Source organism: Aethalodelphis obliquidens, unplaced genomic scaffold (assembly GCF_003676395.1).
Source record: "Aethalodelphis obliquidens isolate GAN/ISIS:26980383/991018 unplaced genomic scaffold, ASM367639v1 scaffold4, whole genome shotgun sequence".
Taxonomy (NCBI): domain Eukaryota; kingdom Metazoa; phylum Chordata; class Mammalia; order Artiodactyla; family Delphinidae; genus Aethalodelphis; species Aethalodelphis obliquidens.
The window spans coordinates 19,470,524-19,486,999 of record NW_020837948.1 but is presented as its reverse complement, the minus strand read 5'-3'; the positions used below and the strand labels follow the sequence as shown (position 1 = coordinate 19,486,999).

Genomic DNA, 16,476 nt, shown 5'->3' with positions numbered 1-16,476 from the left:
AGGCCCTGTACTGTAATTGTGAGTGTCCTCAAATTCTGATTTAATTTGTCTTAAAATTTCTAAGGTTTCCAGAATAAAAAAAATTCGGTTTTTGTGTACAGTCCCCCGTATACGTTTCCCTCAGCTCCGTGGCTTCCAGGGTTGTTAAAAACAGAACTAAAAGCAGTATGTGGGATTCTGCTGGCAAATCATTTCCAATCTGTGCTCTTTGAGTGGCCGTTAAGTGCTGAGCTTAGGAGGCTGCCAAACAGGACATGGGAACCAAACCGCATTTGTGAGCCAGTGGCCAGCAGGGAGGCACACTGGCTGAATGGGCCTCTGCGGCGAATGTTTTCAACTTGGGCCTGCGTAAGCCAGCATCAGAATACCTGAGACTTGTTGTGACTTGTTTGAATAGTTTATTACATTTTCAAACCTGTTTGGGAAGAAGGCTTACGCACAACAGATTGTTTGGGGCTTGCAAAGTAAATCTTATTTAAAAGAAATAGACAAAAATGTAATCATGTTTAACCTGTAATAATATAAGTGAGACTGTTGATCTCAGTTGTAATGAATCTAAAGAAGAACGGTAAAAGGCTTTTTCCTTAGAAGATCCAGTTTGGCATTTCAGACTTCAGCCCCAGGGCTGGGAGCTCCTGGGTGAGGTTTCCAAGTCTTCATCCTCTTCTATCTTCTAACTTCTTTAAAACGAGGATCCGAGGGGCCTAACAGTCAGTGCTGAGTCAGAGGGATCAGCGAGCAGCAAGAAAGGAATGACACACTTCCTGCCTCAAGTTCTAGGGAGGTTTTTTTTTGTTTGTTTTTCTGTTTTGCTCTGAAGATTCCCTAAAAAGACAGAAGATTGCCCTGGCCATCTCTTGATCAGCAGCCTTTATTATTTGGAGGAAATCTACCCTGCTATACCTTCTTGTTACTAACAGGTTTTTGAAAACCTTTTTCGCTTATTGCAAAAGCATCACATGGTAGTGTAGTGTATTTTATCTACTATAATTTGACAAAAAAGTGAAAAATGAAAAAAAATGTTACTCCTTAATTTCAGCACTGGGAAACAAACATTTTGTGAATATTACTCCAGGCTGTTTTGTGTATGCCTGTGGTTTTTCTCTACAAAGATTGTATAGTACTTAATATGATTTCTTTTATATATTGCTTTGTAGCCTTTGTGAAGAGTTCTCATGTTATTAATTACTCTACAAAATCATTTTTCAATGCTGTATTACATGCCATTGTATAGATATGCCATAATTCACTTAACCAGTCCCCTATTTGGACAGGTGAGCTGTTTTTAACCTTCACCATTGTCATAACACCACGCAACACCCTTGCTCTGAGCGGCTGTCCGTACCTGTCTCTGTTTCATTGGATGTGTTCTTGGAAGTAGTTCAAAGGACACGCGGAGTTTGAAGGTTTTTTTTTTTTTTTTTTTTTTTTTTTTTGTGGTAGGCGGGCCTCTCACTGTTGCGGCCTCTCCCGTTGCGGAGCACAGGCTCCAGACACGCAGGCTCAGCGGCCATGGCTCACCGGCCCAGCCGCTCCGCGGCACGTGGGATCCTCCCAGACCGGGGCACGAACCCGTGTCCCCTGCATCGGCAGGTGGACCCTCAACCACTGCGCCACCAGGGAAGCCCCTGAAGGTTTTGATCTTTATTGCCACTTTGCCTTCCAGACATTTGTCCTGTTTTACATTCCCACCATATAATATAAACTTCTTACCATGCCCTGGGTGGCCCTACCTATTCCGGCCTTTGCCCGACTCCCAGCTGCTTCTTCCCTGTGCTTTTCCAACACTACAGCCACACTGGCCCCCTTTCCACTCCTCTCCCTGGAGTGGGCCAAGCTTGTCTTGTCTCAGGCTGGAGCACCTGTTCCTCTTGCTGCTTTTCCTGCTCTTCTTCTAGCTCTTGACATATACCTCCGATGCCACCTCTGCCAAAGTGGTCTCCATCGGAACCCCCTGTTCATGTCCATCCTCGCCCCTCTTGAAATCTGTCCTTTAGTTATTTATGTGTTCACTTGGCTGCCAGATCTCGCTCCCACTGAATGTCAGTTCATGTGTTTTATTTCCCACCATGTGCCCAGCACCTAAGTCAGTGCCTGGCATGCAGGAAGTACCAGGTAAATGCAGGTTAATTTTGTTGAATGAATGAAGAAATCTCCCTGTTGCCTAGGGAAGTACAGTGTAATGGGATGATGAGATGTATATAGCAATGACTCTCCCTTGGGGCAAAACGGGCTAAATGTGGTAAAGGAGCTTTGAAGTTGCCTAGGAGACAGAGGAGTAGGAGGTAGCTGAAGGCATCATGACAGGCCTGCTGTGAGCTGAACCTTGGGAGGCTGGCAGTGTTTTGTAGCTCCTGATGGTGGGAAGGACCCCAGAGGCCAAGGAAAGCGGGTGAGCAGGGGCCCGGAAGTAGAACAGTGCTAAGCCTGGTGGGGGCAGGACTGGGGACCGCGTTAAATCCTGTGCTGCCAGAGTGGACTCTGGTCCATGAGCAGCTGGGAAGTACTGCACATTCCTCATCGGAGAGTGATGTCATAAAGTGAGGATGGGGAAACCCTTTTTCAACTCAGTTCTAGGCACAGATAGTGACGTCTTGGTGCTAGAGCTGTGCTTTGAGAAGATGTGCCATGAGGGCAAGTGAGTGAAAGGAAGCAGGAAGTTGAGGCCAACGGATGAGGCCTGAGGTAGGATAGGGCACTGGGGCTGGAGCAAGGGGGAGGCAGAGGGGCACTGCAAGGGTGGGGAAATGTGAGAACCTGGTGGCTGGCAGGGGGAGAGTGAGGTCCACGATGACATTGAGGTTTCAAGTCTGAGCGGCTGATGGGAAGATGGGGTACGGAGCCCAGAAGAGAAGCTCTTTTGGGGTAAGGAGGCATATGAATTGAGTTTCAGCCCATCCTTTTGCTGTATTTTTTCTTACATATAAATTTATTTATTTATTGGCTGCATTGGGTCTTCGTTGATGCGTGCGGGCTTTCTCTAGTTGTGGTGAGCGGGGGCTACTCTTCGTTGTGGTACACGGGCTTCTCGTTGTGGTGGCTTCTCTTGTTGTGGAACACGGGCTCTAGGCGTGCGGGCTTCAGTAGTTGTGGCATACAGGCTCAGTAGTTGTGGCTCGCGAGCTCTAGAGCTCAGGCTCAGCAGTTGTGGCGCACGGGCTTAGTTGCTCCACGGCATGTGGGATCTCCCCGGACCAGGGCTCGAACCCGTGTCCCCTGCATTGGCAGGCGGATTCTTAACCCCTGCGCCATCAGGGAAGCCCTCCCTTTGCTGTATTAGTGAGCATTTTCCAGATTAAACTAGCCCATGTGCTCTCCATTGTCCTGAAGGACTTTGGGTGACGAGAGGATAGAGGAGGGGAGACAGAAATGTATGACAGGATAGGAAACTCTGGGCTCCAGGGGCCCCTCCTCATCTGTAAGAGAGGACTGCTTAGTGGGAAGGGAAAATGGGGCTCCGACATCTCTCCAGGAGGTGATGGCAGTGTCTGCTCCTCAGTCACCACATGGAAGAAGCTTGTTTGATGTCAGCTAGTCGTTGGGTAAATTTGTTCAGCTGTAAATGGAGGAGGATGGGGTGGAAGACAAGTGCTGATGGTGGGTGCCTGAGCAGGGTGGCTCTGAGTACAAATGGGATGAGGCCCAGAACTGGGTGACACAATCATCCTTCCCCTGCAAATTGTCAAAACTGGTGTGTGTGGGCTTCCCTGGTGGCGCAGTGGTTGAGAGTCCGCCTGCCGATACAGGGGACACGGGTTCGTGCCCAGGTCCGGGAAGATCCCACATGCCGCTGAGCGGCTGGGCCCGTGAGCCATGGCCGCTGAGCCTGTGCGTCCGGTGCTCCGCAACGGGAGAGGCCACAGCAGTGAGAGGCCCGCGTACCGCAAAACAAACAAACAAACAAAACTGGTGTGTGTGTTTCCTGGGGCAAAAATCAAGGAGAAACTTTACTCAAGACATGCTGTAATTTCTAATGGCTCTCTAAACTGAAACATTTCTGAAAGTTGTTGTTGTTGTTTTTTTTAATTTAGCTTTCCATATAGCCACATGGGTAAAACTACAACATGAAATAGCTCTCTGTCCTCTAAAGGAGAATGGAGAGTAGAACTGCTTTGATGGCCTTCTCTGGAAAGTTGTCTTTTCAAGAAAGTAACCTTCTGCCACCTTGAAAGCAAAGGGTTTAACAGAATGCAAATGAGAACGGTGGAAGCACAGATGGAAAGACAGCAGAACTTGGTGAATGAGAGACCATCCAAACCAAGAGAGGAATCAGTGGTGACTGGCTGACAGGGTGATGATGGGATCCACAGAGGTTAAAAGAGGGAGGGAAATGATCAGGTTTGGCCATGGAAGGAGGATGAGGAGTTCAGCTTGGGAAGTATACGTTGTGTATTAACTAGAAATTCTAGAAATTTATAGAGAAATTAACTCTACCATTGGAGAGTTTTTCTTGGTAAATTTAGAGTTTAATTAGTTTAGTATTTTATTACAAGGGATCGTGTTCAGTTTCACATGAAGGCTTGCAATGGAAGAATGCTATAAAATGTCAGGACTCTGTTTATATTCAGCTCAGCAGAAAATAAACCACATTCAAGTGCAACAGGCGCTCGGTGTTTCTGTGCTCTGTAAAGGCTGATTTAGTGTCTTCATTGGTGGTGCGAGCGTGAAGAGAGATTGGAGCCTGCATCATAGGAAGACAGACATAAATGCTCCTTCTAGAGTCCTAAGGTCTAGCTCTGGCCACCACTGCACTGCTAACCAGCCAGGCGGTTATTTATTTATGTATTTATTTACTCGTTTGTCTGTTTGCTTGCTTCTAAGTAACATTTTATAAAATTTATCCTTAAAACCTACAAACACGTGATAGAAAAGTCTGCCATCCCACACTTACATTTTATGCAGCCCATCTAGGAGGAGGCTGCAAATTGCAGTCAATGTGAGGATGGACTTGAGAAATCTCCACCCCCGCCCTGTCTCTGAAGCCAGGGCTGGCCCCCAGCAGCTCCCGTTCCCACTGTTGAACTCACTGCTCTGCCCAACCTTGAAAGGTGGGTGGCCAGCTGTTCTCTATATTTTCCAGACAGTCCCCTATTTGTGTTTTCTGTCTGGTGAACCAAGGACAATTTCGTGATATGATATGAAGAGAAAAAAGCCAACAGATTTGGAATGAGATCCTTATGTCCCTATCTTGGCATTGCACTGAGCGGGTATGTTAAATTTATGGAGCTTAGTTTCCTCTCCTGTAACCCGGGGATCATGGTGCCCACCTCCCAGGGTTTCGGTGAGGGCTGAGCGAACGTAGGGAAATCATGCACGCTGCTTGGCATCTAGCGGGATTTCCCGACCCTGGTCCAGGCAGGAACTGTGTGCTTCTGTGCTGGGGGAGAGAGGGTGAGTCTGACCATCAGCTGCCTCTGTGATAACATCCAGAAAACGCTTCTGGAGCACCTTACCAGTCTCAGGCACTGAGTCCCCTGGAGTAATTCCCCTTTAGAGTGCCTTCCTCCCTTGCCAATGACTCCTTCCTCCTTGAAGAAGAGCAGATGGGCAAAGGAAGCAAGTTGAATCAAGGAGGAGACCCTGCTCAGTTCTCTGGTTTTAGGGAGGCCATTGAGAGGGTTGAAGTGGCTGGGAGAAGGCCAGAAAGGAGGGTCCAGACAGAACTGATGGGGAAAGGGGAGGGTCGAAAGGAAAGAAAACAGCACTGCTCTTGGCAGTCACTAGATCATGCACTAGGGGCTGGAGAGCACGTGGGAATGCCAAAGCATAAAGATCAAGGTGTTTTGCAGACATTTCCAGTTCTGACCCAGAGACTATAGAATCTGTTGAAATAAGTGAAATGCAAATGTTCATGCAGCCATGAGGATGTGGGTGGCCATAGAGGAAATGTTTTTCCTGGGGTGTATAATAAGCAGTCAGTGAAACTAGGCCAGAGAGAGAGCATGTGTTCTGGAGGTCACCCTGGGTCTCATGGCTTAGATCTCATGGCTTCTCTTCTCAGCCCTGCCCCAACTTGCAGGGCCCTGTTGAATATGCTGCTTCACCTCTTTGAAATTGCGCTTGCCACCGGGGTGTGGAGACAGTGGATTGAAGTGATAGTGCCTTGCTCTGAGATGCCTAGATAATGTGGAGGGCATGCACACTCAGAAGCAGAATCTGGTTTTCTAAAAGCCACCGTCACGTGCTTGCTTGCAGATAGCTGGAGAAGAAATACCACGGCAGACGCACTCAGACTTCCCTAACGACGGCTTATTTAGTGTCGCTGCCAAGCTCTGGAGTGCCTCCATCACCAGCAATGCCAGTTGCACTCCCGGGGGTGTTGGGGTGCTGAGCGGTACCTTGCTTCAGCTGCGGAGCTGAGCTCACCGGAAAGAGAGCGAGCCCTGCGTTCTCCTGAGCACCGATCACCTTTGTGAGGCTGGATCCGGACGGAGACCTCGGCCACTAGGCCATCACGCAGGGTTTCCAGGGATGGAAGTTCCAGTTGCCTCCCGTCTCCCTGTCTCAGGGCACGGATGATGCTTCTGCACTGGGCAGCTGTCACAACTGTTGATCCTTAGATCTGTCAGGAACGTCCTAATTGCAAGTCCTAGGGAAGCATAGGAGAGCTGTGTTTGTATCTCCAAAGGCAACTGAAGCGCGTTAGATACCTTGTTAGATTCTGTGAGTTTTGGGTGCTCCACAATCTCCCTGATCTTTAGCCTCTGTCTATGATTCTTCTTTCTTTCCAAATGGAGGATGAGCAGAATTTAATATTACGACTGCTGGGACCGCTTTAAACGGCAAACTTTGAATAGCTCTGAATACGTAAGACCTCGGCATTCTGGTCTCAAGTCAGAGAGGAAGGAGGGATGTCTTAAGGACATGACCTCCTGCCTGATCTGTAGCCCAACCAGATGTGTTGCTTTTCTTTGGCCGCACCGCGTGGCTTGCAGAATCTTAGTTCCCCGGCCAGGGATCGAACCCGGGCCCCAGCAGTGAAAGTGCCAAGTCCTAACCACTGAACTGCCAGGGGATTCCCTAGATTTGTTGCTTTTTATTCTCCCGTTGTTGGAGTGCTCTCTCCAAAATCAAGAATTGGTTCTCCTGGGTACGGAGGTGCCCAACTGATACATGAGACTCTAATGCTTGCAGCCTTCTCTGCCCTTGCCTCTCCCAGGCAGGACTTCCATGACTGTGTCTGGAGCATGTGTGAGGGCTGTGCTGCCATGTTGGCAGTTGTTTTCTGTGATGCTGTGCACCTCTCCCTCCTGCCTTCCCTTCCTGCAGCTTCACTGTGCTGCTCTATTCACAGCAGTGGACAGAGTGGCTCCTGGTAGCCACCTAGCCATGCAGCTACCCCCGAGACCACATTTTAAGGAAATGTGAGACCCTGCTTCCTCTGTTTAGAGGAAGCATTTCTGCTCTTTACATTTTGTAACTTACCCTTGGAATTGCCAGTGTACTGGGGTTTGAGAGGTCTTTCTGATTTGGAGTCCTTCGCTTCCAGGTGCAGTTTTCTCTTGGAGTCTTCTTTGACCCTTAGTCCCTGATGAAGTTGTCATAGCATCAAGGGGCCAGTCAGAATTTGGGGAGGTAACACAAAGGAACACAAAAGGGAGGTTTCTAAGGTATAAACTTCAAACCTCTGTGAGTTAGTCACATGATAATGCTGGCTGAAGGAAATGAGAAAAGCGTAATATGTTTGTCAGTTGGTGTTGATTTGGTATTTCTTTCAGCCTCCTCCCTGATTTAGTGGTAGGCATTTGATTTTTATTTATTTGTTTATTTTTTTGCTGGGCAGCTTGCGGGATCTTAGTTCCCTGACCAGGGGCCACGACAGTGAAAGTGCTCAGTCCTAACCACTAGACCGCCAGGGAATTCCCTATAGGCATTTCATTTTATTTCAGGTCAACAATAATGCTTATTGCTATTTGAGCATTTGCTGTGAATCGGGCAATATGTTATTTGCTTCACATTGTTCTCTTTACATCTTGATAGCAATTCTACGAGGTAGATGATGTTATTCTCATTTGACAGAGAACAAAATTGCTCAGAGAAGTGAAGTAACTTGCAAGTCTACAAAACCAGGAAGTGGCGCAGCAGGTATTTGAACCTGACCTAGCAGACTCCAGAGCATTTGTCCATTGCATTCCACTTGGGATCTTTTTTGCTGAGTACCTAGTAGGCTCAAGGCAGAGTGTTACTGCTGCAGAAGATAAAAGTAAAATCAACAAACTTGGGCTTCCCTGGTGGCACAGTGGTTAAGAATCCGCCTGCCAATGCAGGGGACACAGGTTCCAGCCCTGGTCTGGGAAGATCTCACATGTCGCGGAGCAACTAAGCCCGTGTGCCACAACTACTGAGCCTGCGCTCTAGAGCCCACGAGCCACAACTACTTAAGCCCACACACCTAGAGCCCGTAGCAATGTTGTCCAAACTCTATTCTCTAGTTTTCCTGAGAACCAGAACACCTTTAAGCAATTCTTACTATTAATAGACATTCATGTTTATACTGGCCAGGTAGGAATGAGGTTTTTTTTTAATTTTCTTTTTTCTAGGCGTCTATGACTAGGGCTACTTCTTTTTTTTTTTTAAAGTATCTGCTCCTCTTTCCTAACATGTTGAAACGTTAGACTTCCTGTTTCTGCTTGATTTTGCAACTATCCCCCGTTCACCTATCACAGGTAATCCCTGTGTCTCTGTGTAGTCGTAGTTTACGGGTAGCAAGTGCAGGCAGCAACCAGTCCGTCCCACTGTGGATGCGGAGACCTCTCTGGAGTCACAACTAAAGGCTGCATAATGTATTCCACTACAGGTGACGAAACCCAGGTCCCAGAATAACAAGCAAAACAACTTTTGAAGTGACTGTTGTTGACCACTGTCTTCTGTGCATTGGTTTGATAAACTTATGGTTGATTTTTCAAAAGGACGGTATAAATTCTGTTGAATTATTCTCGGGGAGGACTGACTTTCCCTGAAGGCGATACGGATGCCAGAGAATACACATCAACAGTGTGGCTGTGTATGTTCCTCTGGTCTGTGTGACTCTACCAAGACTCCACAAACCTCTCCTTCTGATTGATACGGGGGAATATGCTGAAACTACGTGAGTTAACCGTACCCTCAGACTAACTTCGATGTAACATCTTTGTCAGAATCTGGCAGAATGTTCAGATGACTAAATACCGTGGTGTTGCTGTCTACAGGGAAATAATCTTTGGTCACGGCTTTAAAGTGGTTGTGTTCACTGTTTTGTTTTGTTTTTTTTTGCTATGACTCTGGGTGTGGAGAACCGGTATTAAGCTGAGGGACGTTTGAGTACTGTGGGTGGAAAAAATGGCATCTGAAGTTTGCATGTAGACAGTTTCATTTGTACACAAATGAAGGATTGAAATGTTTCAGAAATGGGGCTCTGAACCCATCGAGAACTTTTTCACATAAAGTTTCTCCTTTTGACAATTTATATGTGTTTACTAACTCTCAGACATCTCTGGATCCCAGCGGTCTGGTAGTGGCGGTAACACCTTGAGAACTGCAAACACACAAGGGTGTTTATTTCTGTTCTCGCATTATGTAGGGGTTTGTCAGAATATCGCTGCTACCATTTCCTCTAACAGCCAATAAGGGATTTAACCCCACACATGAGGGCTTTTGTACTTTAAAAATAGACCTTAGGCTTGTTTTCAGCCTTACTTAATGCTTCTGTAAGTAAACTTAATTTTAAGATAAATTGGACACGTTTTCAAGGATTGAAATAAAGAGAGCCTTTTAAAATAGCCCTTAAGTTATATTGGTATTTACACACTCTTGTTCAAGTCTATACATAATATTTGTTGAGGTTTATCTAAAATTTTTCTGCTCAAAAGACTTTCTGGACCTTAAATTGAATACTAGGAAGGAACTAGAAATTGGAAGACATAGATGAGTGTTAATATATCTAGTTTCTTGGCCCATGATTTTTTTTTTTACATCTTTATTGGAGTATAATTGCTTTACAATGGTGTGTAGTTTCTGCTTTACAACAAAGAGAATCAGTCATACATACACATATGTTCCCATATCTCTTCCCTCTTGCATCTGCCTCCCTCCCACCCTCCCTATCCCACCCCTCTAGGTGGTCACAAAGCACGGAGCTGATCTCCCCATGCCATGTGGCTGCTTCCCACTAGCTATCGATTTTGCTTTTGGTAGTATATATATCCATGCCAATTGAACCTCTCGCAGCCAATGCTATTTCGTAGAGCCGTGACTACTTCTGTTAGGTGGAATGTGGTCACCTGCACATCATTTATATGAAATGTACATTTGCCTACCAGATGCCCAGAGCTGTGTGTGTGATTGTCTGTCAGCTTTCTTTATATATGTATATAGGCACATTCTATCCAATATATAAAACTGGTTATGTGTCTGTGACTGTATATCATGGCATATATACAGTTGGAATCAGAACCAGGTTTGCTTGGGCAGGTTTTGTGGGAGAAGTGAATTTTGGGTAGAGTTCTACAGCGGGGGTTAGGGTAAGTAATGTACTTTGGCAGAAAGAAGCGGACATAAAACTTTCAAGGCTGGAGCGATTATATTAAATGCATTCACGAGTAAGCACGAACCATTTAGGAGCAAACGTAAATTATTGGTTGAAAATAGCCAGGCTAAAAGTGAAGAGGAGGCAAGGAGATAAGTGTATCAGAGAACAGGACGGGTGTGTGGGAGCTTCTCTCTTCTGTGTGGCTGGTAAATGTCAGCGGTGGATACCAGCACACCCAGACCATGTTGCCATCTAGTGGAACTGGCTGAACTGCACGGGGAGCATCACCACCTCTTCTCATTGCAGGTTAAATTAATAGCGTGGTCATCTTGGCAATAGAGAAGCTTACTTCTCTTTCCCCTGGGGATTTTAGATGCAGAGTTTGAGAAAGGAGTTGGATGTAACTGTGATCCCCCCAAAAGTATTAATTTTGACTCTAGAAAATGGAGCTGAGCACCAATATAAAGAATCTCCTGTAGACAACGTTTGGAGGCCGTGGTCTTGCTGAGACTGTAGGGTATATGTGGCCCTTCAGCAGCTCAGAGCATGGAACGTGCCGGAAGCAGCACTTGAGAGGGTCTGCAGCAGAGTGAAAGCCCACCACGTACATCTCTGTGTTGGCTTGCTGTTTCATGTGGTTATGGAGTCCAATCTGTACAGTGGTGACAGAGGACAGCCCTTCCTTCGGCCATGGACACCGCAGCCCACAGACCTCAGAGCTGGAAGTCACGGTAGAGAGCTGTACTCTTCCTGCCCTCCCTTCCACCCACCCGTGCATGCATCCATTCAGCAAAACTTAATGAGTTCCTTTTCTGTATCAGGGACTCTTCCAGGTACCAGGGATACACCAGTGAACAAAACAGAGAGAATTCCCTGCCCTTGGAGAGTAGACATTCTACTAGGGGATATAGACAATAAAATAAATAAGTAAAATATATAGTAGGTGGGATACTATTAAGTGCTAAGGAGGAAAAAAAATTTTTCTAAGCTGAATAGGAGGATAAAGATGAGGGTGTGTGTGTGTGTGTGTGTGTGTGTGTGTGTGTAGGATTTGTAATTGTGTGTCCTCACAGAGAATGTGATATTAGACTCACCTGAAATATGTGAGGAAGCCACACCTGTGAATAGCCTGGGGAAGAGCATTACAGGCAGAAGGAAAGCAGATGCAAAGGTCCTGAGGTGGGAGTGGACATGGTATTCCAGAAACAGCCCTAGTACTGATAAGAAAGAGGACAGGGAATGAACCAGAGAGGTGGTGAGGGGCCCGATAAGGTGGCACGTTGTGGACAACTATGATGAATTTGACTTTCACTAGGCATGAGATGAGAAGCTGTTTGATTTAGTCTAATATTCTCATTTTACAGATGAAATTTAGGACAGAGAAATCAAATCAGGCGTCCATGGTTATTCAGCATGATAGTGCCAGAGCCGGGATGGGAACCTGCCTCCTAACGGCCCACTGCCTGCCCGGGTGGGGTGCACAACCACACACAGGCCCAGACTTCCACGTGCAGTGGTTTAAGAGGAAGCCAAGTGCTGGGGGCTCCTCCAGCAGCTGTTTGGTTGTTCCCCCAGCGTGAACTACCTACCTCTAGAGGCCCCACAGCAAACACAAGAAAGGATCAGACCTCTGAACTCAGAGGAGTCCTCTGCCCAAAATGCCTTCCTTTGTTTGAGTATAGAGATAAATCCTTGGATTTCCCCAGTGGTTACACGCTAGAATCTACAATCTGGTAAAGCCTCCCTATGTTCATTTCTAAGTTAATTGGGTATAGTTAACATTGGGTATAGTTAACATCCAATTCCTATAGTCCTATCCAATTCCTATAGTCCCAAATGTTTTCAGTATCACACATCTCCATAAAATTTAATAAGATGACGTATTACATGTTACTTAAAATGAACTTGAAACAGAATTACCAGCTGAGGAGAGAGCAAATGGTTACCATAAAATACAGTTTGACTTGGACAAATTTTGCCCAACATTCTTGCTTTACTGTGAGCCAATTCAAGCTTTTTTTTTTTTTTTTTTTCTGTCTATCTCCTTTAGATCTCATGACAGATGTCCTCTGGACACAGGCCAAACCCTCTAATCTCACTTTCTGATGAAGGTCAGACTAGTGCTAAGTCTAGAGGAGAATGGCTTTGTGCTGTGGTCCGCATCACCTCATGTCCTTTAATCACCTCACGGTGGCCTGTATCTTGTGCACAAAGCAACATGAGGTCTTTGCATAAGGTTGTCCCATCTTGTGGAGAGAACTAATTCATCCCTATCTCTTGCCCTTTCTTTTCTTTCCTTTCCCCCTAAAGCAAAGCTCCCACTATAGGTAATGTGAGATTTATATCATCATCTTATTTTGCATTTATATTTGTTTGCATAGTACTTTCTCTCTCACTTTCTCTCCCTCTCTCTCTGGGTTTTTTTGTTTGTTTGTGTGTTTTTTGCCAAACAAGGTAATTTCATGTGTTCATTTGTGTACATTGTCTTTAAATGAGCTCTGAAACCCCACTGCCATTAGCGTTGCATTCTTTGGAATCCTTTCGGTGGTTAAAGTCTTTGTCTCCCCCTGGAGCCAGAGGGCACGGACCCCTGTGGTCCTTTGATTCCTGGTCTTGAGGAGTATAATGCTCCTGGTGGAGCAGGCTTTGGTGAGAACCTGAGAAGGAGTGCTTGCTGGAGGAGATTCCATTATCAAAACTCAGGACAACAAAGCAAATGCAGAAATGCAGGTGTTTTTGTGGAGGTTGCTAGGAGCAGTAGGTGGGCCTTAAGAAAACTTGACAAGAACCATTTCTACATTTCTGGCTTATGAACAAGTATTTGCTGCACGTGGGTGACAGAATGAGAGCGCCGCGTCAAAGGTGCCTCGAAAGACAACCTAGTTAAAAACTTAGCTGATTTCTCCAGTTTCCAGAAAGTCCTTCTGTTGGAATTTAGTGTTTCAGCTGTAAGACTGCAGTGGAAAGCTAAGCGTTTTAGCTGTGTGCTGTGTGTGTTTGTAACAAGCAGCCCCAAATGGACTTTGAGCACATCCGAAGGCAAAAATCTGGCCTGACCTTATTAGGCCAGTGTTTTCCATTGTTGATCTGCCCCTTCTCTGCTATTTAACAACTTCTTAGCCTTCAAGGAATGTGTCCCTGAGCTTCTCACCATACCCTTAGCTCCTGGGAGAAATTCCAAAGTAGGCCTGACCTGACTCTAGATTGGGATCTGGAGGTTTTATACACACACCTTCCCAGTTCCTTGTCCTGCCTGCCTTCCAAGTCTCGCTCTTTCAGCCCCTGTGAGGAAGGCAGCCACCCCACCGGGGCAGGGATGTCCTCACACAAGGCCCATCAAGATGTCCCATCAGGGATGGCGGGGCAGGGCCATGCTGGGAGTGGAGGAGGATGCCCAGGGACCCAGGTCCTACCTCTCATGCTCCCCTCCCTCTGTGTGCCACTAAGGTATCTCAGCAGCTCCTCCCCGCCGCCCCCCACCCCCCAGGTTTCTGCTCTCAGCTACCACTGCCATCAGGTAGACAGGACTTAGCCCTGCAGGAGGCGGGGCATCCAGGCTGCACTCTGGCCTTTGTTAGGCAGCAAGCTTGAGGAAAGGGGAGAGAACGGTTTGGTCAGCTGTGCATCCTCAGCCTCCATTACCCACTGTCCTTTAGGGACCGGGCACACGGTAAGGCTGGCAGCAAGGTTAGAAGTCCTCAAGCACGCTCCTCATTTGCGGCCCACGATGTGGTATCAGTTATGGCTCTTCTTGTGCAAGAAAGGAACCCTAGTTTAGACTGGCTTGTACAAAAGTGGATTTTTCATTAGTTGCATAAGTAGAATGAGATTTGATTTAGCAGTGCAGTGATGTGAAGGACCCACTTTTTTTCCAGTCTGCCTTCTGTGGTTAACTTTCTTCCTCAGCTGGCTTCTTTCATGCTGGTTAAATGTCTGCAGCAATTCTAACTTCACACCCACAATACAGTGTCCAGAGGAGAGAGAACTGGCTTTTGGTAATTCTATCAGAGGAGTGAGTGACCTTTTCCAGAAGCCCCCAGCACATTTCTAATGTCTCACTGACCCAGATTGGGCCACGTGCCAAATCTTAAGCCAGTTTGTTGAGTAAAGAATGTGCTGTGTTGATTGGCTTAGGCTTGGGTTGCCTAAACCAGTCACTCTAGGGCGAGGGGGACGGGATTACTATGACTGTGTGGAAATGCTCAGGGCTGAACCTGAGAGCTGGAGGCTGGGGTCAGTTTCTCCCTCAAACGGCATGCTGCTCCACAAGGAGCAGGCAGGCAGGCGGAAGGAAGCGATGGGAAGTCGGCCACGGTGTCTCCTACACAGGCTTCCTTTCACCGTGTTTTTTTTCTTTCCCTGTTGCTTCTTATTTGGTGTCTGGCTATGGTCTAATACAGCAAATGGAGCCCGGCATATTGGATTACCAATCCCTCTCCCCGCCCAGTGACAAATGACACAGATGCTATCAGGGAGAACAAGGATACAGAGTCCATGAACCACAACAGTACTGCAGATCAGAGAGGGAAATTCTCAAACACAGACCTGGTCTGGTAAGCATTGAGCGATGAGAATAAGAACTAGAGAAGATTAATTACAGGCAGGCTCTTCAACCTATGGTAATTATACACCCCCATAGAACACTGGAGTCCAATATAAAATTTTTTTTTAAATCTGTGTAAGAAGTCCATACGTCCCTGTAAAGAATACCTTACACTTTCTATATATGCGCTTAATTGCCATATTTGATTATTTTATCTATTTTAATGGATATTACTGAACTCTGGATAATGTAAAGACCTTGAAGCTGCACACAAATAAACAAAACAGGGCAATTAGTCATAAGGAGTTTCAGGTAGTTGATGCTAGATGAGACCTCCAGGAAGATGGCTGTCTAGGACAGGGGATGGGGCTGGAGCAACATTCAGAGAGCTCTTGAGGGAGTGAAAGGCACAGTGATATAAAGAAAACACTGCTTTTGTGATGAGTAAATTGGGATAGAAGAGGTGCCCGTTTATCTTTGTAGATGAAATCCATGGCTAGGGTATAGGATTCCAAACTCCCAAACCTTGTCCCCAGCCAGCCGGTATTCCCTGCCACATCCCCAAGGGAATACATGCACAGAAGGCCAACCAAAGCAGAGGAACCCCTTTATTATCAGTGGGCTTTGACCCAAACCCCAGTGACGACCTCGAACCTGGATGCCCATGGGGGTCACAGAAATCAAGTCCAGGAACACTGGGCCAGGCTGCAGAAGGACACGGAGGCTGCCCTGAGGGGCTGGTCACAGAGAGGACAACCTCCACTGTGGAGGTCTCAGAGATCTATGTTCTAGTCCCCCTTAAGACGCTTGTGTGATAAGCCTTTGGACTGGTCATATCAGCTCACTGGACCTAATTTCTCAACTGTGAACAAGTCTGAGGAATGAGGAGATTGACAGGACCTCAAAGGCTTCTTTAAGCACTAGCTTTCTGATTCTTGGATTCTATGCATAGTGCGATAGGAAGTGTCATTTGGAACTGAGATGAGTTTCGGTGTGAGGACCTAAATCCTCTTTGCCAGCACTTAACGGACAGACAGGTGATGGCCCAGTTTCTGTATTACATGCCATAAATGTCTCAAATAGCCATCAAGTGGCTTGACTGTCTGAGCGCCGGGTGTGAATTGCTCCAAACTGAGTGCTGTTAGTTGGATCCTACAGATGCTGTGGTATAGCCACAGCTCACTGAATAGAGGGATTGTTTCCTTTGCCAAGACAGGCTTGGAGTTTGGCTGCCAGCCTTCTGTTCTGGGCCATCCAGATGTCAGGGATCTTGTGGGAGCAGTGAGATCAGTCGGTGACTCGTGGCAGATGCTTCTGTTCAAAAGTGGTTTCAAAGCCATGGTCACGTGGCTTATCCTGGGACAAGTGAGTCCCACTGGTGTTTTCAGTCTCCTGTTTTGTTAAGAGTCTGATTGCAAGTGGTGCT

The 16,476-nt window shown here is 46.7% G+C and overlaps 1 protein-coding gene across 2 annotated transcripts in view; it reads left to right on the top strand.

Annotated features, from left to right (window-relative positions):
• TNFAIP8 (TNF alpha induced protein 8) overlaps positions 1–16,476 on the top strand; it is a 122,650-nt gene that overhangs the window by 51,385 nt on the left and 54,789 nt on the right. The window contains exon 1 of one of the 2 annotated variants that reach the window (XM_027099604.1): positions 8,638–9,088. The exons of the other annotated variant lie outside the window; for it this stretch is intronic. Coding sequence (XP_026955405.1) covers positions 9,076–9,088 — 13 coding nt within the window. The 5' untranslated portion in view covers positions 8,638–9,075. Of the gene's footprint in view, positions 1–8,637; positions 9,089–16,476 lie in introns of those variants that run through there. 2 annotated transcript variants of the gene reach the window in all.